At 46.6% G+C, this 22,543-nt stretch overlaps 2 protein-coding genes across 2 annotated transcripts in view; one reads left to right on the top strand and one right to left on the bottom strand.

Annotated features, from left to right (window-relative positions):
* LOC114046905 (low-density lipoprotein receptor-related protein 3-like) overlaps positions 1-16,119 on the top strand; it is a 21,948-nt gene extending 5,829 nt beyond the window's left edge. Inside the window, exons 2-7 of the mRNA XM_027867517.1 lie at positions 202-249; positions 6,322-6,460; positions 11,469-11,677; positions 12,191-13,277; positions 14,440-14,572; positions 15,179-16,119. Of these exons, the coding sequence (XP_027723318.1) occupies positions 202-249; positions 6,322-6,460; positions 11,469-11,677; positions 12,191-13,277; positions 14,440-14,572; positions 15,179-15,877 (2,315 nt within the window). The 3' untranslated portion in view covers positions 15,878-16,119. The remainder of the gene's footprint in view (positions 1-201; positions 250-6,321; positions 6,461-11,468; positions 11,678-12,190; positions 13,278-14,439; positions 14,573-15,178) is intronic.
* A 107-nt stretch (positions 16,120-16,226) lies between these two features.
* Positions 16,227-22,543, bottom strand: part of LOC114046906 (asc-type amino acid transporter 1-like) — a 48,263-nt gene continuing 41,946 nt past the window's right edge. Inside the window, exons 9-11 of the mRNA XM_027867519.1 lie at positions 21,723-21,872; positions 19,987-20,164; positions 16,227-18,849 (exon numbers count right to left, since the gene is read on the bottom strand). Coding sequence (XP_027723320.1) covers positions 18,719-18,849; positions 19,987-20,164; positions 21,723-21,872 — 459 coding nt within the window. The 3' untranslated portion in view covers positions 16,227-18,718. The remainder of the gene's footprint in view (positions 18,850-19,986; positions 20,165-21,722; positions 21,873-22,543) is intronic.

Genomic DNA, 22,543 nt, shown 5'->3' with positions numbered 1-22,543 from the left:
TATGCTGTTATGCATATATGTATATATGTGTATGTGTGTGTATGTATGTGTATATATGTGCTCACATGCTAATGTGGGGGGGTTTTAAAAAGCAAAGCATGTGGTCCTAGTTAGACCATGGCTTACATCATTAGTCCTGCTGTATGTGGCCTTTGGGAACGAGATAAGGTTGGTAACATCCTATTTTTGTGTCTCTTGCAGTTAATCTCTTCTTAACTGGGAGGCTCAGCAGTGCAGTTCCTTCCTTAGGTAAGATGCTCCTATGATTTCCTCCAGGGGATTGAGCTTCCTACTTCCTCTGCTGCTGATGTTGCTCTTTTATCCCCCATTAGGTGACTTCCTGAGTCTGAGCAGAACAGAATCTGACTCTGAATGTATTTTCCTCTCTGTCGCTGTTTGGCACAGATAATACTGAGAAATGACTTTTTTTTTTTTTAAACTTTTAACTGGAAGCTCTGTATCCGTAACCCCTAAGCCAGCTCTAGGAAGTGAGGCTTCTTTGGGGCAAGGGACCACGTCTGAAACGTAGTCTGCACAGTCAAATGTGTATTTGGTAATTACTTGACCCAAGTTAGAATTAGCCAATCAAGTGGCAGTTAATTGCTGAGTATGTCTTGTGTGCTCAGCACTGGGTAAGATGTTGTACGGGGAGGTCTGGTAAAGGGAATGGGGTGGAAAAGCAGAAGTTGGTATAGGTTGTTTTTCTCCCCTCTCTCCCCGCCACTTGCTGATTTTTACCAAATTCTGATTCTGTCCACATTTATTTAAGGAGTCCTTCAAGGAACAGAACTTTTTAGGGGCCCATAATTTGACTAAGACACCTATCAGCATGAACTACTTTCTTTTGGAAGAAGCTCAGAAAAGTTTCTCAGAAACTCTGGGTTTCAGAACAGGTCGGGGGCCCATTAATTATGTGTGAGCTTTTCCACCTTCTGTTTTTGAACTGCAGGCATGTTAGTATTTGTATTTTGTGCTCTGAGGCTCAGTCTGGGGCTTGCTTATTTTAAACTGATTTGGAAGAAGTTGGCAGGTCTTTATTTCAAAAGCGTTTCCACCAAAGGATAGTCTACATCTCATTTTAAGGCAGCATAGGGTCTGCTAACCCTAGCTATAATTCTCCTTTTTAATTTTTTCCCTAATTCTCTTTAGTATCTGACTCAAATTGACTTATTTTGATCATATTTTTTTTTTGGTCTCTTGTGAAAGTGAAGGATAATGTACAATCAAGTCCCTCTTGTCCTAACACTGGATCAGGAGTTCTTAACCTTTTTGGGTCACGAACCTCTTTGGTAGTCTGATGAAGCCTAGGAACTCCTCAGAATAACATGTTTTAAATAATTGAAGGAAATGCTAAATTTCAGTTAGAGGTTATTGAAAATGAGCATGTGATTTTTTTCTTCATCCATGGACCCCCTGAAATCTATCCACAAACACCAGGGTAAGAGCCCTTGTCCTTGAGGCTATTTCCCTTTTCCAATTTCAGTGCCCATAACTTTGTGTTTTCTCTGTGTTTTGTATCTTATAATTGTGTCATCTCTTCATAATATTTTCATGTGGCTTTTTGGACAGTTTGGCCACTGTCTCCTGAGAGCATCTTTTTTGCTAAATTATTTTAGGAAGCTTTTTTTGTTTGTTTTTAAATCAACAGTGACTTATCCCCTGTAAATATTAATATCCCATTTGACAAACCCTTTGGCTCCTTTTGGAGTATACCTGGACTCTCTCCATCAGCAAGTCTGTGGGTAAGGTCTGAAGCCAATGTCTGCAGAGGCAAATATTCTGCTTTACCCTTGCTCCAGGAACACAGGACATGTTGGAGAGTTGGAGAGACATCCAGGGCTCTAGCATTTGTCTGCCAGTGCATCCTTGTGATGGAGGTGCATTGAACTTAGAAACATCAGGAAATTGTGAGCCACAAATAGGGCTCTTGGTCAGAAAGGTATGAACATACTTGTGTGTCTGCTGGCCTGGAGCACCTTTTGTGGGCTTCTAAGCCCTTCCCTTCACTCAGAATTCTGTGAATGATGGTCAGGTTTCTGGATGCACATGAGCAAGCCCCTCTCTTTGGCTGTGAGAAGATGTATGCATCTGGAAAATCTCCAAGCAAAGGCAAACTCCTTGGAGAAGGTGTTAGGTTTCCTTACTTGCATGCTGCTGCCTCACTCAAGGCTTAGAACTGAAGGCAGAGGACTCATGTATTGATCTCCCTTTTTAAAAATCTTTTCAGCCAATAGTACATGATCAATACTTGCATTTAAGTATTTTTAGAGACAGGAAATTGTTGTTTTGTTTTGGTGTTTCCTTGGCCCAGGAAAGAGGAGAAAGAAGTGACTTGAATGTTGAACTCTGTCCTGATGGACATGCCAGGCTGAGATGGCGTCTTGACCCATATAACTTAAAGAAGTGTCGATTTTGTGTCTGGCTTGAGTAGAGCTAGTGACATTGTCATCATCCCCACCTCAACCCCAACCTTCCTTGCCCATTGGATTTGGATTTAATTTGATTTGGAACTGATTGTTTACAATCTGTATGACCTTGGACAAACCATTTCACCAAACCTGAGCCTCAGTTTCCACCTATGTAAAATGAGAGGTGGACTAGATCATCTCTAAGGTCCTCTCCAGCTCTTAATCTATGATCTTGTGTGAGAGACACACATGTGCACATGCATTCCTTCTTTTACCCAAGACACTGCTAAGGGCAGAAGTGGCCATTATCCCAGGACTCTCAGATTTAGAAGACCCTCAAACTTCTTTTAAAATTACAGATTGGAAAAAAAATAAAATTACAGATTGCATTATAAATAGTGACTTCTTCATTAACCAGGCCAGCTTGTGATTATTGTCATCGATCTGGCCTGTTCTTCATTTTGCCTGGTAGTATTGTCTCATCTTTTACAAGTTTCCTTCCAAGACTGTTCAGTATCAACAGCTCCATTTTGTATATGGGGATCTTGAGTCCAGAGAAGAGCAAAGCCTTGTGCTGAGTCTGGCAGTATGGATGTCAGAATACAAGAGCCCCAAGATGCTTCCTGGCCCTCCCCAACCTATCTCTCTTTCTGAGGGCTTAGCATCTTAGCTTTCTGGCCAGAATAATTCCTTAGGGCATGTTAAGTTGAAGAAACTTATTAAAAACTATGTGGTATGTATATGTTTGTGCTTTGGCCAACCAAAATGAGCAGCTGGGGGACTCTTGATGGTTTGTCTTAAATGAAGTTTGGTCAGACTGATTGTCTCAAAGGATCGGTAGCTAATTTATGCTTCTCATTACTAAGTCTTGGGACCATGGCTACTGAAGAAGACGAGGGAACAGGTGGCCTCTTACTGATGCCATTACATATCCTAAAGAATTTTGCTGTCCCATATCTCTTTCTTACCTTTTGAGGCAAGGTAGACAGAAAACTGAGTCTCAGAGGTTAACAGCTTTGCCCAAAGGCCACAGAGCTAGTAAGTGCCAGAAGGGAGAGCTGAACTTTGGTCTTTCTGGATCCATAACCAGTGACTTATTTTCTACATTGCAAAGACAGTGTTGCTAGTTCTGAAGCTTGTTTTTTTCTGGGCTTGGCAGGCTTTGTCTCAGTAGGAAGAAGCCTGTTCAGTGGGGGAAGAACAAGGTTGAGGAATAGTCAGTTACACATCTGAGATTTCCAGAACGCTCTCTCTTCCTCCCTCCCTCTCTTCCTTCTTCTCTTTCCCTCTCCATCTCTGTCTCTCCCTTCCTCCCTCCCTCTCTCCCTCCCTGCTTCCTCTCTCTGACTCTCTCTTTCTCTTTGTCTCCATCTGCCTTACTGTCTGTCTGTCTGTCCTGGTCTCTCTTTCTGTCTCTCTCTCTCCCTCCCTCTACCTCTCTCTTTCCCTTCCTCCCTCTCTTCCTCTCCCACTCTCTGTCTTTGTCTGCCTCTCTCATTTCCCACCTCAGTCTCTGACTCTTGTCTCTTCCTCTTTTTCTCTCCCTCCCTCTCTCCTTCCCCCTCTTCTCTCTTCTCAGGGCGGTTCTTCTCTTCTTGTCTCCCCCATCCTTTCTGTCCCCCTCCCAGCACTTCCAAAGTGGAGATGAACTCATACCTGCAGCCTCTGTGACGGTTGAGGATCAAAATATCCTTTTGCAGAACTAAAGTGGAGGATAGAAAGTCTAGGGCCTGGTTGCAAACCTTTAAAACCGTGGTCTGAATTTACAACGGAAATTGTAAGCTGAGGCATCTGATTTTTCTCTAAGTGTTGAGAAACTTGGCCACTGTAGATGTTCTAAAATATTCTGGCCAGATCAGCAAATATGTGAAACTTCACAACTCTTCCTTGGATCTCCTGATCATGACATGCTGATTACTTCCTTTTATAATTAGCTTTAGAGAACTTTTTCTGGTATCATAGATGTAGAATTAAAAATGACCCTAGAGTCTAGCTAGGCCTTTCCCCTCATTTTACAGATGAGGGAAAAAATTGGGAACATTTTTTGTTTCTGGGCATGTCTCCTCCTGGATGTTTTTTTCTGAATATAGTTTTGGGCTTTTAATATGACTGAAACCATGTGATCCACCATTCTTTATGTATGATTTCTATTAGCTAGTTCTTCCAAGCTCTAATTGCAGTCATCTTTCATATTTGTGCAGCATTTTTAGCTTTCTAAGGCACTTTTACGTGCATTATTATAGGCAAGTAGATTGTGTAGTGATGGACTTGGAGTCCGGTAGACCTGAGTTGAATTCCTTCCTTAGTCACTTACTAGCTTCATGACCCTTACTAGCAAGCCACTTAACCTCTCACCATCAGTTTCCTTATCTGTAAAATGGGCATAATAGTATCTGCCTTATAGGGTTGTTATGAGGATCAAATGAGATAATATGTGGAAAGCACTTTGCAAAACTTAAATATATATAAATGTTAGCTATTTCACTTAAGCTTAACAACACCCCCTTGAAATAGGTAGGACATGTTGTGGTGTCCCCATTTTATGGATAAGAGAACTGAGTTCTAGAGACTTACTAGCTATGTGACCCTGAGCCTCAGTTTCCTCCCCTGAATAATGAGGGAGTTAGACCACATGACCTCTAAGGTCCCTTCCAGGGCATAGTATGTAGTAAGCACTTAAAAAATGCTTATTGATCAATGGTCACAAGGTGAAGTGGTTTTTCACAAGGTAAGTCAGTGTTAGAGCCAATGCGTCTGATGTGTATAGCACTTTGAAGTTCTCCAAGTACTTGTGTGAACTTATCTCATTAGAGCATCACAACAACTGTGTGAGGTAGGCAGGGATTGAGGGAATTGAGGTTCAGAGAGGTTAAGGGGATTTCAGAAAATTACACAGCTGGCAAATAATGGTAGAGTCAGGAACAAAGTCTTGTTACTGTGCCTTACCAGCTTTGATATTTGGAAAGAAGGATTCAAATAGATTCAGTCTAGCTCCATATATAGTGTTCAATACATCAGTATATTTAATGATAGCCAGGTGGCACAGTAGATAGAACATTAGCCTTGGAGTCAGGAAAACTTGAGTTCAAGTCTATCCTCAAAGGCTTACTAGTTATGTGACCCTGGACAAGTCACTTAACCTGTCTGTCTCAGTTTCCTCATCTGTAAAATGGGGATAATAATGACACCTACCTCCCAGAGTTGTCATGAGGATCAAATGAGATATTTCTAAAGAGCTTTGAAAACCTCAAAATGCTATGTAAATGTTAGCTATTATTATTTTGCAGATTTGTAGTCCTTGTATACAATTCTCAAGGGGACAAAACTGGTGTCTTCTCTCTTCCTTAGTGTGTATGGTAGACACGTGGCTACTATCAGTTTAGCCTGTCACTGATTTGCTGTCTCCGGCCTCTGCTTCACATGAATGAGTGGAGTCAGCTGTATCTTGCCTTTCTTTCTCTAGGTCGAAGTCAAGTCTGGTGTTGGGCACATGGGAGGAGGCAGGAAGAGGCAGGAAAGGGAAGTAATCAAATGTTGGTACCAGCAGTCAAGGCTCCTTGGGTTCCTCACTCTGAGTCCTGACCCTCTTGGCTCTTGACTCCCTCATCTGGTGTTATTTGCAAAGCAAACGTTGCCTTTGGTGGGAAGGAAGTAGGCCGAGTCTAGCCATGTTCAGTGTCCCTGCTGGCTTACAGGTAGCTTTGGTGTGGGCGCTCCTGGGCCTGGACCCTGTGTAACTGGAGGGCAGTAGTCTTAGGCTTTCTGTCTCGCTCATGATCTTTTTCTTGCTTTTGACTTGAAGCTATGGCCCATTTTGTATGAGTCTGGGATTTGGTGGGAGCGATCTCAGCATCCCTGACTCCATCTCTGAGCCAGCGCTGCTCATTTGGTTTCTCTGTTTTGCCTCCATCAGCTGCCTGCAGTGGGAAGCTGGAACAGCACACGGAGCGACGTGGAGTCATCTATAGTCCATCCTGGCCCCTCAACTATCCTCCAGGCACCAACTGCAGCTGGTACATTCAGGGTGACCATGGGGACATGATCACCATCAGGTATGGATGGGCTCTGGGGCTGCAGAAAAAAGGCTGGGGACGGGATCTACTCAATCAGTCAAGCATTTATTAACTGCTTACTGTGTTCTAAGCACTGGACTGGCATTGGTGATATAAAGACAAAAGCAAGACATCTCCTACCTTCAAGGAATTTCCATTCCCTTCCCGAGTCTTGGGAAGAGAGAGCCTTTTACTAGGTCAATTTAAGCTGCCTAGGAAAGTGTAGAACCTGGAAGAGCCTAGGGCTCTTCCCTGTGTGTTCTTACATTTATATGTTTGCATGGACAATCATATTGTTATATGTGTCAAGCTGGAAAGGATCTTAGAAATTATCTAGTCTGACCTCCTCATTTTGATACCCACAGAGGCTAAGTCATTTACCAAGAGTCACACAGGTAGTAAGTAGAAGAGTTGGGATTGGAAGCCAAGTCTTTTGCCTCTAAATCTGGTGTGCCCTGTACTATGCCATCCTAACTTGAGGGGCCCCAAATGTCTGTGCATGAGTCTCTCCTTAGAGATGTTAGAAATGAGGGTTTAATTCAATTGACAGGAAACATTCTTGGCTAAGGACTTCCTACATTTCAAAGGCCCTAGGACTCGAATGATAACCATTGAGCAGTAACCTTGGTGCCACTTCTAGGTCTTTGCTAAGGGCTAAGAGGTGGGGTTCCCCAGGCTGGGTAAGACGCCCTTTCTAAGTAGGACTGACTCCCCCTCCCCACCCCGCACCCTCACAACACACACTCAGAGAAGTCTCGCCCTTGGAGCCTGGTTTGGGATGTTTCCCCAGCTCTTTCCTGGCTAATACTCATGGGCTATTGGATCTCTTCTGCATTTAGGAAGACAGAGGCATGGAAAGCATGTGGGACTTTATTTGGAATCCTGCCTCATTCTTGTGTTCTTTCAGGGGTATACTGAATAAGGGAAAAGCTGAGGTTTAGGGGGCCCCCTGGGGTACCTACAGGAGCACTCTGAATCTCCCTCAGGAGTTGGTGAATGGGGAATGGAAGAAAGCTATACCTTCTTCTTTCAGTGAGAATTCTTTGTCTATGACAAGGTCCTTAGCCCCATTTTGGGGGGTCAGGAAGCAGTGTTGGTAAGCATCAAGCTTGGAATTCTCTATGGACTTCACTTTAACCATCTATAAAGTGGGCAACATCCCAAAGGGAGTAGAAGGAGTGTGGTGAGAGGGGTGGGAGCAGGGTGAGTCCAGTGGGACCTAACTCTGAGGACTTTTGTATGTGCCTTTTGGGATGCAGGGCTGTGCTGGGGGGCTGTTGTGATGTTGGGTGAAGTTTGGGTGCCCAGGGATGGGAATTCTCAGGCAGCTAAGGAGTGGCTGGCATCTGGATACATCCTGGGCTGCTGAAGTTAGGTGCCGCCACTGCCCATGGCTGCCAGCAAACACAGCCACCTTCCTGGCGGGGTGTGTAAGGCAGTGACTCATTCGCTAGGCGCCATCTGCCAGCTCAGCTGCTGCCTATGGCGGGAAACACAAGCTGCCTCACAGTTCCAAAGAAACCCTCTGATAGTGGAGTGCTTTTAAATGCAATAAAAAAGGTCAGTGTTATCATGGGCAAGAGTGGAGAGGGAGTTGGCCACTACCCCCATATGTTTGCTAAAAATCAGCCTTTGGATCTAAAGCCCAGGAACTGGTCATCACAGTCCTAAGTTCCTGCAATAGCCTCAGGTAGTCCCTGTGCCCTGGCATTTCTTATATCTCCTGACTGATAGCTGTGATAAGTCATGAAGTGGACAGAAGATAAGTGAATCCCATTGAATAATTTTGCATGCACTGAACTAAGGAGAAACTGGCTAGATGGCTGAGGTCCTGACTGCTAGAGAGTTCTGTTTGTTTGGGTTTGTTGATTGTTTGGATATTGGCAAAGACAGTTCTGCCCTCAAAGGGGACGAAGTCTCTACTTCACAAAGTAAGATATGTGTTGGAGTATGGGAAATTGGATAAAATTGAGTGCAGAGTGCTAAAGACCCAGACTAGGTGAATGGATCAGGGAGAGGAGGTGTGTATAATGAAGAAGTCAGGGAGGAGTCAGACTGCCAAGGGCAGACCCTGGAATCCATCTGGCTACTCTGAGGCCTGTAAGGTATCAGTCAACTTCAGGGATGTTCCCTAAGAGATAGTCCGGACCTCTACTTACCAGAGCTTAGAATTATGTGGTTTGGGACACTCACACTAGGGACTGTCTCATGGTAGTCCTGACAATGGAGCCCTCCTAGATTTCTGTCTATACACTTTGGGGTCTATAGGACTAGCCACAGGAAAAAATCCTGCAAATGCCAAGTATTTGTTGCAAGGCCAAACTAATTGATACAGGTGGATTTGGACATAAATTGACTTGTATCATGCCTCCAGATGACTAATCACCTGAAACAGTCTCTTCCAGTTAGAAATGTCAGGTGTCAAAGGCACAGAGCATAGACCCTAGAGCATACGACTAATGTCGATGTTGGCTCCTGAGGGTGAGGTTATCCCAGAGGGCCAGGCTGTCTTCCATTTGGGGATCTGGAAGCATGTGTTTGTATTCAAGGGCTGTGGGCTATGATTGGAATAATAAGGAAACTTTCTATGGTTAAGGTGGACTTGAGGGAGAATAGGAAGAGGCATGTTGATTCTCATGAGTGGCCTGAACCTCATCTGGCTACCTCATGGTTGGCCCTGCAGACAGTGGGTCCCCCTTTTTCATAATCCAGCTGATCCTGTCACCCACTTTGCCCCTTTTTTAGGAGGAGGGGAAGGAAATAAGCGTTTATTAAGCTTCTATTACATGTAAGGCACTGTGCTAAGTGCTTTATAGATATTATTATCTCATTTGATCCTCACAACAACCCTGGGAGGTAGGTGATATTATGATCCATATTTTATAGTTGAAGAAACTGAGGCAGACAGAGGTTAAGAGACTTGTCCAGGGTCATACAGCTCTCCAGGGTCTAAGGCCAGATTTCTGGACACCGGCGCTATTCCCTGTGCCTCCTCAGAAAAGGGAGTTGGTTGAACATGTCTGTGTGAGTGTATATAAGAACATAAGGTTGAGGTTGGAAGGGACCTTAATGGTCATCTGGTCTATTTTTTGGATAAGGAAATGGCAGCCCGTAGAGGTTGAGTGGGCTCACACAAGTAGGAAGAGATCTGGGATTTAGAGCCAGGTCCTTTGACTCCCAATACTGTGCTTTTCCCACTGTAGCACACATTGTTTTGATCCACACAAACACAAATGTAGGCACACATACATGCTCATGTGTAGGTGTCTGCTATCCCTCCCACCCTTCTTCCCTGCCAGGTGAGAAGGCAGCCAGCTGGCCCGGCATTCCCAGCATGGGACAGGTGTCTGGTTGTCTTCTTTCCTGGCTCCAAGGATGTGCAAAGCAGCGCTTTCAAGCTGTTTGCGCCTGTTGTGTTCCTCTAGCGGTCTGATTGGAAGGTGTGAGTCAGGGCCAAGGTATAAACATGGCATGGGTTGGAGTAAAAAGACTAAACTGGGGAACATGGGGTGTCTGAGATGAGATGAGATTCGTGCAGAGCCTCACACCAGGTGGTAAGGAGACCTTTGGACATATGTGCTGGGTCTGTTGGGTATTTAGAAGTTGCCAGGGAGTTTTGACCTACCTCCAGCTACATCATGTTTTGCTAATGTGCTTTTTTAAAAACAAAACAGGGGCAAGCTAGGTGGCGCAGTGGATAGAGCACTGGCCCTGAAGTCAGGAGGACCTGAGTTCAAATCTGGCCTCAGACCAAACACTTGACACTTACTAGCTGTGTGACCGTGGGCAAGTCACTTAACCCCAATTGCCAAAAAAAAAAAAAAAAAAAAGAACTACAGCTTGAATCCTTGCCTTTAAATGACACCTGTAGAAAGAGGAAGAACTGTGAGCCTAGGAGGGTAGGCAGCTGCCTTCAAAAAGACCCTCAGGGAAAGATCAGATTGGTTTGGGAGTGACAGATCCAGCAATAAGGATTTTTCTATTCAAATTTTCTAACACAACTCTAAATCATCCATATTTTTTTCTTTGCTTGGTCTACTCTGAAGAGCTCAGATCTTCCCTGTTCTGATGGACCTTGAAGGGCACTTTGTCTCTGCAGGGTCACACATTTAACAACCTGTACTTCTCCCCCCCACCCCCACACTCACCCCCCATTAGATGGGGATGGCTTGGGAAGGCTTCCTACAGGGAGGGAATTTTAAGTAGAGTTGTCAGGAGGGAAAGGAGAGAGGACCGTAGGATCGTAGCAGTAGAGCTGGAAAGAACCTCAGGAACCGACAAGGGAAGGACAACAGAGAGGGTCAGTATTGAAGGGCCATCATCTAGAAGAGGGACATGAGGTATCCCGTTTGGTCCCCAGAGGGCAGGACTGAGAGCTGTGGGTGGAAGCTGCGAAGAAGCCAGTTTGGTTTTGGGCAGGAAAAAATTCCCCACAGTAAGTTATCCCAAAGTGAATGGGCTACTTTGGGAAATACTTTGGGCTCCCCTTCACTAACGCCAAGATTGGAAAGCCTCTTTGGGCTGCCTTGTAGAGAGGATTCCTCTTCTGGTTTGGATTGGATTAGGTGGTAGGCGAGTCCTCTTTAATTATGTGATTCTGGAACTCAGAGGCAGGAGACACACAACACGCACACACATACATGGATCTGTGGTTGTCTCTGCCTGGGAGGGATAAAGTTCTGTTTTTCTCCTTAGCATCCTTTTGGCTCCCAGAACTCTACGTTACTTTAATTTGGGGGCACTAAATCCTTTATTGGTGGGTGGGGGACCTTGGGCATAGATTTTAAGTTGGGATTTGTGGTGGAGAGGTAAAAAGGAAGTCTGAGTTCTGGGCTGTAAGTTTCAGCTCAGATGTTGACTTCTCTCAGCCCTCAAAGTTCAAGTCCTTATCTCTGATCCAATGTCCTGCTCTCCTTTCCTGGGATATGAGTCCCCATATTTGACCCCATGGTCCCTACCTGTGGTTTACCAGGTCTTCTTCACCTGTCTTTCTACTCCCTTGCCCTAGTTTCAGAAACTTTGACGTAGAAGAATCCCACCAATGCACCACAGATTGGCTCATGCTGGGACCATCATCTCGCCGGGAAGATTACCGGATTTGTGGTTCGGCCATCCCCCCTGCCTTCATCTCAGCCCGAGACCATGTTTGGATTTTTTTTCACTCAGATGCTTCCAGCTCAGGCCAGGCCCAGGGCTTCCGCCTGTCCTACATCAGAGGTAGCGATGGGCTTCCCCAAAGAGAAAAGCATGGCATGTTCAGGGTATTTTGTCCATGGTTAGAGATGTGTGGGAAAAAAGAATTGGTTGAGGTATCCCCTTCCCAACCCTAACCATTCTTACTTGGCCCTCATCAACTTTATGGTTCCTCACCTTCCCCACTATGCCCATTCTAAAATACTGTCTCTGATGGGGAAACTGTGTTTGCCTTTTCTCAGGTCTTCACAGGTTAGGGACAGGTCCCCGACACCCCAAAATCTCTTTAATAACAGTCCCTCAAGGGAAAGTCCCTCTAGCAGTATCACCAGTTCACATGGTGGTGTTCCAGTTAATCTGACACTCACTGCTTCAGCTAATCCTCAGAACAGTTCAGTGAGATAGGTAGTATGATTTTTGTCCCCATTTTACAGATGAGGAAAATGAGTTTCTGAGAAGCTAAATGACTTATGCAAAGTAAACACAGCTAGTAAGTGGCAGAACCCCAACTGATGTTTCCCTCCTTCCTTCCCTTAGGAAAGCTGGGCCAGGCAGCTTGCCAACCAGATGAATTTCTCTGTGGCAATGGCAAATGCCTCCCGGGCCCTTGGCACTGCAATGCCATGGATGAATGTGGGGATGGGTCAGATGAAAAGAACTGCTCAAATTCACCCACAGAGATCCCACGTAGCTTGTGCCCACCTGGCACATTCCCTTGCAGCGGTGCCCGTTCCACACGGTGCCTGCCCACTGAGCGGCGCTGTGATGGGACTCAGGACTGTGGTGACAATTCAGATGAAGCCTACTGCCCTGACCTTTCATGTGGTAGGCGACTGGGCAACTTCTATGGGTCATTTGCCTCGCCTGACCTCTTTGGGGCTGACCGTGGCTCTGATGATCTCCAGTGCACATGGCTCGTGGACACACAGGATGCCCGGCGCGTCCTCTTGCAGCTGGAGCTGCAGCTGGGCTATGATGACTATGTGCAGGTCTATGATGGCCTGGGGGAGCGTGCGGACCGCCTGCTGCAGACCCTCTCTTACCGCAGCAACCACCACCTGGTCAGCGTGGAGGCCTCCGAGGGCCAGCTGACGGTGACTTACCATGCTCGAGCCCATAGTGTCGGTCATGGCTTCAATGCCACCTACCAGGTCAAGGGCTACTGCTTGCCTTGGGAGCAGCCCTGTGGGAGTGATGAGGGCTGCTTTTCCGAGATGCAACGCTGTGATGGCTGGTGGCACTGCCCAGGAGGGAAGGACGAGGAGGGCTGTCCGGCCTGCCAACAGGACGAGTACCCATGTGAGGGGGGCAGTGGGCTGTGCTACGCACCTCCTGACCGCTGCAATAACCAGAAGAATTGTCCTGATGGCTCTGATGAGAAGAATTGCTTCTCCTGCCAGCCAGGGACCTTCCACTGTGGCACCAATCTATGTGTCTTTGAGACATGGCGCTGTGATGGCCAGGAAGATTGCCAAGATGGCAGTGATGAGCGGGACTGCTTGGCAGCAGTGCCCCGAAAGGTCATCACCGCTGCCCTCATTGGCAGCCTGGTCTGTGGGCTCCTTCTGGTCATTGCCCTTGGCTGTGCCTTTAAGCTCTACTCTCTGCGCACACAGGAGTACAGGTGAGCACCTCGAGGGGAGGCCCGGCCCCTTACCCTTCCACTGGAAGTTTCCTTCAGAGGGCAGAGCTCTAGGTCAGGGATTCTGAACTCGGAGTTCCCATGTTACCAAGGAGCAATCAGTAGGTTTCAGGGAGTCCCTGAACTTGAATGGGAACACAATTACATCTTCATTTTCATAACCTCTAACTGAAATTTAGCATTTCATTCAATTAAAAAAAATGTTATTTTAAGAAGGGGTCCATATGCTAATAGGGCAGTCCATCAGACCACCAAAGGGGTCCCTGATGCAAAAAAAAAAAAATTAAGAAGCTTTGCTCTCATCTGATAGCTACTGAATTGTCTTTTGTTTCTTCTGGCTTTCAATTCCATGAAGCACAGTCACATTTGCATGCTATTCACCTCTGCCTGTGTACATCACAGTTAGGCAGGGATGATTGTCAACATTTTATGAATGAGGAAATTGGAGTCTGGAAGAGGGGAAGAAAGCAAGCTGCTGCCAAAGCTGGCCTTTTGCCTGACCACTAGGCGTTGTGATCTGACTGGTGGGACATGTCACCCAGAGAACTCCCAAGTTTGCTTCTGGGCTTTTCCCTCCCTCCTCCCTATCCCTTCACATGCCAGGAGATCTCATTGGGAAACCCTGTTTGATCTCTTCACATATTGGTCTTCCCTCCTTCCTGATAGGTTTGCATTACTGGCATCTCTTCCCATAGTCATTTGGAGATTTTGAGGCAGGATCAGTCTCTGATTAGTTTGTGTTTGGTGTTGTTACTTCTGGAAGGTCCCGTAGGAAGAGAGGTGTGTGTATGTAATGGGAAGGAGAGGAGGGATGGTGTCAGGGTACTACACAGCTGAACCAAATCACCAACTAAACACTAAGGCTGATGGGTGCCATGTAGGTCTAAATGAGAATGGAGCCCAGAGATAGAACAGAGTCCATTGCCCAGGAGTTGGGCCTTGGGGATTTTCTGCATCGATCTTCCTGTGGCCTTCCTATTCCCTTTTGAAGGTTTAGGCCGGGAACTGTGAAATGAATGATATCTGGGATGGTGCTCGGGGATGGAGAGGGTCCTGTATCCCACATGGCCCCAGGGTAGGCCCTGCTCACATATCTGGGACATAGAAGAAAAGGTGCCTATAACAAAGATTCCGTTAATCCTAGGGCCTTTGAGACCCAAATGACTCGTCTAGAAGCTGAATTTGTTCGACGAGAGGCCCCTCCATCCTATGGCCAACTCATTGCCCAGGGCCTCATCCCACCTGTGGAGGACTTTCCTGTGTACAATGCGTCCCAGGTAAAGTGGGTCCCTGGGTCTTATTTTTGGATTCACTTCCCTGATCCATAGGGGCCAGTGGTGATAATGGGGTGTGGGTATGGGGGTGTGTGTGTGTGTGTGTGTGTGTGTGTGTGTGTGTGTGTAGGTGTTATAGAATTTTCCAAAGAGAGTTAATTTCAGACTAATTTAATTAAAAAAAAAAAATAAACACAGGCTATATGGCCCTATTAGGAATGGTAGTAGCACTAATTCAAAATACTATTGGGTGCCAGAAAATAATTGGAGGGGGCAAGTGTGTCTTTAGCCTGTTGGCCCAGAGCAAAAATGGTAAGACATTTAGTCTATTCCCAAGCCCTCCACCCCTATCTGTGATATTGGGGAGTCAAGTTGGCTTTGGGTCTCAGAGTAAAATGGTGGCTAGACCCAAAAGAGACGACAGAGGCATGGACCACCTGGTAATGTGTTCGGGGCCATCCTGAACTTCTCAGATCTTTGAGGAAGTTGGGGAAGTAGTCTAATACCAGGGTGTACAGAGAGAGAGAAGCTGCCATGGTTTCCAGGGTGGAGGGAGGATAGCATGGAGAGGGCTAGTTCCTTGATAATGGTGTTGGGCTTGCGTTGTAGGCATCAGTACTGCAGAACATCAGGACAGCCATGAGACGGCAGATGCGGCGCCATACTTCTCGCCGGAGTGCCTCCCGGCGCCGCCTGGGTCGCATCTGGAACAGATTGTTCCACCGACCCCGGGCGCGAGGGCAGATCCCACTGCTGACTCCATCACGCGCCTCACAGACTGTGCTGGGGGATGGGATCATTCGCCGGGCCGGGGGCACCTCCTCAAGCCCCCCTGCATCCTCTATGGGGCCTCCCCCTGTCCCTCCAGAGACTGTAGGTCAGGTTGTGAGGGAGGGGCCACCAGATGCCTCCAGCTGTGCCCTGGTTACTGAAACAGAACCCTTGGGGTCCCCTGCCCCAGGCACTGCAGCTCCTACTTGTGCAGCACATGGCCTAGAGCCCAGGCACTTGAACAAGGAGCTCAGAGCCACTGGCCAAGCTGAGCCAAGAAAGGCCTTCAGGGACCCCTTGTCAGAAAGTGTTGTTGAGAGGCTCCAAACCCAGGGTGACCCCCATGGCACCAGTCCTCCCCCGCTGAGCGAGGGACCAGGTCGGCTGCCCCTCAGGAAGCGGGAACCAGTCTCCTCGGGCAGCTCCCTGTGTCTACCCCAGACATGCCAAGAGGAGCCCCTAGGTGTCCACGGGCCAACTTCACCCCACTCCTTGATTTCTGATGCCAGTGATGATGAGTTCCTCCTGGTGTGCTGATGTGGACCCTGCTACAGTGGAATGGCAGGAAGTGTCTCAAGTCTGACAGGTTGACCTCATGCTACTTGCAGTGACAGTTTCCAGGGAGAGGTGATTGGACTAAACATGGGTGGATGGGGCCCCTGGTGGGCATATCAGCTGTCACCACCCAGTCTGGGAGAATTCTGCTGCCCTTCACCACCTCTCCCAATCCTCCTTGTCCATGTTTTACAATCAGGGAATACAAGATGATTTTTACCCTTGTTATGGTTTTCTTGCTTTCTTTCTTTTTTGCTATTAGAGGCCTGGGTGGGTAGGTGGGGCTGGGCGTGGTGAAAGGGTCACACAGGGCTTTTCCTGCTAGGATGAGAGTCAGGGGTTCCTGGGAGAGCTCAGTGCTGGATCAGGTGCTCAGGTGCCTGAGTGGCCTTTCCCAGTGTGGGCATGATAATGAATGCTGGGTGTCCCTGCCAGCTCTTTCTGAAAACCCCATTCAACATTTGAGGTGTCCAGAGAAGAAAGTTTTACCAAGCGAGGGACACAGGGCCCAGTTCCAGGACAGTCTGACCCTGGTTTGGAGTATGCCCCAAAGAAACTATGGCTGGGATGGCCTGAGTGAGGATACCTGTATAAGGTATGAGCTTGGGCCTGTATCCCTTCAGAAGATGGAGTAAGACCAATTCCTTTGAGAAGTGGTAGGGGCAGCTTGAGGAGGAAAGGTTAAATATCAGGGTGCTCTACCATAGTCTTTAAATTTGCAGACAGAGAAGCAAGACTGACTTAAGGCTGAGATTAGTCTCACATTGGGCTTCTCTAACTAGACTGGAATGACCAAGGCTTTGATTCAGGGCACCAAATGTAGAGGGACCACACTGAGGTGATGTCTTCTTTTCTTTCTCTACTTCCCCTGGACACGTTTTGTGGTACAGAAATTCCTAGTAACTTCTCTGGTATCAGGTGCTGTTGAACACAGCCAGTGAAATGATCTGTGGGGCTGAGATGGGAATAGGGAGTTCAGGAGGAGGTGTCTTTGTTTCATATGGCCAGACCATTCTTTGCTTCTATATTTTTGTCTCTGTCATAGCTATGGAGATGGTTTTCTGAGCTTTCTTGTCTGTGTAGTCACCGGGCCTCAGACAACATTGCACCTGTGATTACATAAACAATCTTCATGTTCTTGCTGAAGGTAGTTTGCTGTTGTATAGTTATTCCCATTTCTTTCTACTTTCTTCCCTCCTGTCAGAATTTCATAGTCTGAAGTTTTCATTTGCCATAGGCAAGTCCCCTTAAGTTGATAAGGCAACTGCTGAGCAAGCTTGACTATCTGTTCTCCAGCACACCCAACCTGTGTACACATGGTCAGTGAAGGCTCAGGAGATAGATCATCAAGTATTATTGGGAAGGAAAGTCTGGGAGTGGGGACAGAGATTCAGAAAAGCTCCATGGTTCTTGCCAATACTGTGCCCCTCCTCAAGGCTGGCTGGGTCCCAGAAGCCCCAGACCTCACCATCTTTTCCCTCCTTTAGAGTGCTCACACAATGGGATAAAGCCAAGTTCAAGGGAGACCCATCAACGTTGACTGCTGTAGCTCCTGAGGCCTCAGGACTGAAACTGCCCTCCTGCTGATAGAGCCATGACAAGGGGAAGGGAAACCCCTGTGACTAGATCTTGTGTGGCAGAAATGACTTTCATCAGAGTGATAAGAAGGCGCCCCAAAATTCTGATGTATGCTATAGTAGTTCTGGATCCCTGCTGCCAAGGCTAACAGCCCCAGAGCACAGAAGGCCCCTTGGATCAGCTGTCATCCAGATGAACAGCTATGGCACTGATCCCAAGCCTTGATTCCACTTGGCCCAGCACTTGGGCCTAATACTTTCATCTGGTCCTGGTCGCTACTTTTCAGTGCACAAAATTCAGTTCCAGCTGTCTTTCTTGGTCACACCTTTATAGAGGAACCATTGCCAATGGCAGAAAGATGGGACAGCACCCCCCCCCTTTTCAAGTTGATGCCATTACTATTTCTGTCTCTTAGAGAAGGCTGCTTTGTTAATCCCAGCCCCACCCATGGCAGATGACAAATGCTGGAGAATCATCTCAATCCTGCCTCCAGTCCTTTCTGTTAAGATCCTTGTTGTCTCGATCTTCTTTGCTCTTCCTGGCATGAATTGTTTCTTGTACCAAGCAAGTGTGACCAAAGGTCAGAAGTGAGTGAAGGACAAGGACATTCCATTTTTCTTGAAAAGGTGTATGAGAAAGGAATGGGGTCCCCATATTCAGACTACAGGATCCTCTCAGGTATGAATGACTGTTGATTCCTTCATTCTCAAGATTAAGCTACTGAAATACTAATTTCTTTGCATAAAGGTAGCCTCCCTCAAACTTGCTTATTGACCATATGCCCTCAGCTATTGCCATCCAGGGCATGGACCATGAGCCATGAGCAATGACTACATTATATGGAATTACAAATCCAGCACATGTGATCATGTCAGTTCTATTCCTTTTTTTGTCCTCTCTGATATGTGAAGCTCTCAGGCAGAGATGTGAGGATGGGCCTACATTCCCAGTTTGACTGGCCCATCAGGACTTGAGCTAGCCCACCTATACATTGTGCTTCCAAATCAACCTCACTGACGGACTGAACCGTGTCAGAATTAACCAATCGGATCCTTGTTTTATTTATAGACTTCTTGCTGTCTGTATAGCTAAGGTGGACTGATCTGGGGTGAGGGCTGTTGTTTGTGGGGCTTTGCTATTAAAAGTGTCTAAGAAACATATCTTTTTTTCCTTAAGAAAACTTTTTCAAAAACAAAAACATAACACGTAAACAAAAAAAAATCTACTTGAGTCTTGATAAGCATCTCATTGTGTCTTCAAAGCCTTTTCACTTCCCGAGGGGGTGGGGTGAGGGCAGGGACCATTTTCCTCTTCAGGAGCATCACTCTGAGGGTATACCACGAAGCACAACTTCTGGCCCCACCATGTAAAGGACTCTAAGGGCAGACAGAAGCCATTTAGGCAAGGGCTATGACCAGCCACTCTGCTGTGCAAGTCACTTTATGGTTTGCACGTAACTGAAAAGTAATCCAGCCAGGATTCCCAGAAGAAACCTGTCCAGTTCTAGCTACCCCTCAATAACACAACCCCAAAGCTACTTCTTAAATCTGTCCCTTGGAAAACAACCCCCATCCCCATACCTGCTGGTCTCTGAGGTCACAGATTCACAGACTGTCAGAGCTGGGAGGGACCTTAAAGGGCATCTCATTCAACCCCCTCACTTTACAGGTGGTGAAGAAGGCCCAGAGAAGGGAAGGGACTTGCTGAAAGTCACATAGGAAGTTAGTGGCAGGGCCAGAACTGGAATCCAGTTCTCCTGACTCATGACTTAGTGCTTTTCCTACTGCCTCACAGTACAGTATTATCTGGTTATACTAGCAGCTCGTCAGGTCTTGCCTTCCTTCCTTCCTTCTTTCCTCCCTCCCTACTTCCCGTCCTTCCTTTTTTCCTTCCTCCCTTCCTTCCTCTCTCCCTATTTCCCTTCCTTTCTTCCTCTCTCCCTAATTTCCTCCTTTCCTCCCTTTCTTCTTTCCTCCCTTTCTTCTTTCCTTCCTTCCTGTTCCTCTCTCTCTTTCTCTCTTTTTTCTTGGTGACTGGGGAAAGGGAATGTGATTGGAAGGTTACGATGTTGAAACAGTCCTCTAGTCAGCATGATGGGTAGCCTAGAGCTCAAGGGCCCAGAAATGTACTTTGAAGATAAACTTTCCAGGGCCTGGAGAACTCTTCTCTCCTGTGGACTTTCACTTAGCCTTTAATTAGGTGCTTTGGCTTTTCCTGGCCAATCAAAGCTCTGTTCCCTTCCCCTGCAGGGCAGTAAATAGCTTAGTAGTGTGGTACAGTGTAAAGAGGGCCAGTTCTGGAGTGAGAGGACCTGGGTTCAGATTTTGCTTCTGACAGCTTACTACCTGTGTGACATTGGGCAAGTCACTTAACCTCCCTGGGCCTCAGTTTCCTCATTTGTAAAATGAGGAAGTTGGAGCAGATGACCTCTGAGCTCCCCTCCAGCTCTCACTATAAGCCCCTATGATCCTAACCCCGCTACCAGTCACCACTCACCCCATCCCCTCACTCACCAATGAGCCTGTGCACACACTTTGGTTTGTTTCTCCAGGACACACCCAGGAAGAACACAGGGACGCCTGTGAGAATGATGATGAGGCCAATGCCACAGACTACAGGCTCTGAGTAAAAACTGAAGATCAGCAGAAATGCCCAAAAGGTCAAGTATGTGATTGGGATGAGAAGATTTACCTGGAGAAAGAGAAAGAGAGAGAGAGCAACCGGGACCGAGAGGGCCAGATTCTCTCAGTAGTTGGAGGCCTAGTCAACGAGCATTTATTAAATGCCACTATGTTCTATGCAATGTGCCAAACACCGCAGACAGAAATGAGACGGGGACAACCCTATTCTCTGCCCAACAACCTTCTATGATCCCTTGTCCTTCCTGCTTTCATCTTCCCTTTCCCAACAATGACTAGGGAAGGGGCTTGATTTTTGGAGTGAATCATTGAAAAAGCATCTCTTAAGAGCTCTGTGCCAACCTCTGTACTAAATATTGGGAATACAAAGAGAAAAGTGAGAACAGAGTCCACTTTCAAGGAGCTCATGCTCTAGTTATGGGGACAACATATATATGAAATTTCAGCAGCAGGGCACACTGAAAGACGTGAAATGCCAAAGAGTCTCGGGGGGATGATGAGGAGAGAACTTAGTGGCATTGAGGTGCAAGTCTGTGGCAGCTGGGTGACACAGTGGTTACAGCACAGGGCCGGCAGTCAGAAAGACCTGAGATCAAGTCTGACCTCAGACACATACTAGCTGGCCAAATCACTTCACCTCTGTTTGCTTCAGTTTCCTCATCTGTAAAATGGGGATGATGATAATAATAACACCTACCTCCCTGGGTTGTTGTGAGGACCAAATGAAGTAATAATTGCAAAGCACTTAGCGCAGCAACTGGCATATGGTAAGCGCTATGTAAGTGTTAGCTGTTATTATTTAGTTGGGTCATTGAGCAAGGTCACACATAGGTGAAAAATAAGAGACAACTTTGATGTAATGAAGTTTTTTGTGTGTGTTTGTTTCCAAACTGGCTCCGAAGGTGCTTTCCAGAAAAGTGGAGAGCAGTAGCAATGTTGCTGGAGTAAATGGTCCCCAACGAGACTCTTGTGAAGGGACAATATTCCTTTGGATGCACAAATTCCAGTGTGTTCCTTAGGCAGAATAATGCATCATTCTGCTGTGTGCTCTGCTCATCCCTGGCTGATGATGAGGCCGCTAGGTGGCGAAATGTGTAAAGAGAGACTCAGAAAGAATAAGAAAGATTCAAGTTCAAATAATACTTCAGACACTTATTAGCTGTGTGACCCTGGACAAATCAGTTAGCTTCTTTTAGTCTCAGTTTTCTCATCTGTAAAATAGGGATGAAAAGAATACCTAGCTAACAAGGTTATTGTGAGAATCTAATGATAATAATAATAATGATAATAGTAACAATAATAGCCAATATTTATATAGCGCTTTGTTTGCAAAGCGCTATATAAATATTATTTTATCCTCACAACAACCTTGCTATTATTATCATCCCCATCTTACAGATGAGGAAGCCGAAGCAATGAAAGATTAAGGGACTTGTTTATAATTTCCAGCTCTCTATTCGATGCGCCACCTAGCGGTCAAATGAGATAACACATGTTATGTTTGCAAACCTTAAGGCACTCCACAAATGCTAGTTATTATTGTTGTTGTGAGGGACTGTGAGGAAGCTCCTATCACATCCGGTCCCTGGGTGAGGATGAAGGATGCTCACCTTGATGGGTCTGAAGAGCTTGGGTCTCTTCCATCGAAGCACAATCAAGCCAATGATGGTCACTCCATAACAGAGGTAGTTGATGAAGGACACATAATTAATTAATGTATATGTGTCTCCCACAAGCATGATCACTGCTGTGGCCCCAAACTGGAAGTGAAGGGGAATTAACTGTTAGTGCATCTGAATGCCTAGAGATGAAGAGCTCTGGCTGTCTTTAGTACCCTTATACCTGCATGGACCCATTTAGGACTCAGTGATGCCTTCACTACTGCTACTTAAGCCTCAGGTTCAGTCCTTGTTAAGCTAGACTGAAGGAAAAAGAGGGTTAATGCAGCTTGGTAATTTTATCATAAAATTGGGTTCTTCCTGGGATGCCCCTGGCCAGTGTAAAGATGGGATAAAGATGTTTGAGAAAGATGCAAATCTTGAGGGTGGGGGATCTGAGGAAGATCCTGGGACAGATGAGGGCTCTGTGTTGGAGGGAGGACTAAGTAAGGCCCAGGGACTTCGGGGGATGAGAGCAAGTTGACCCTGGTGAAAGGAGGGAGAGGATAAAAGGAAGGCAGGGTGGGAGCTGACAACCTTCATAATTTCTCTCAGGGTGGGTGAGCAAGGCATGGTCATCCCTCTCTATTGTGGTTGGATGTCTGTGTCCTAGCTGGGAGAGATGGGGAGCAGGTGATGGCACTTCTCACAATGTGAATGAGAACCCTTTCCCTGCCTGGCTCATAGCTCACGGGTTGCTTTGGGGATCACAAAGGAATAGTGGAGAGTGTTCAGAGAAGCCTAAAAGGTACAATGGGTGCAAGAGATGGTTA

Source organism: Vombatus ursinus, unplaced genomic scaffold, assembly GCF_900497805.2.
Source record: "Vombatus ursinus unplaced genomic scaffold, bare-nosed wombat genome assembly UNPS02014786.1, whole genome shotgun sequence".
NCBI lineage: Eukaryota > Metazoa > Chordata > Mammalia > Diprotodontia > Vombatidae > Vombatus > Vombatus ursinus.
This window is presented reverse-complemented; position numbering and strand designations above follow the sequence as displayed.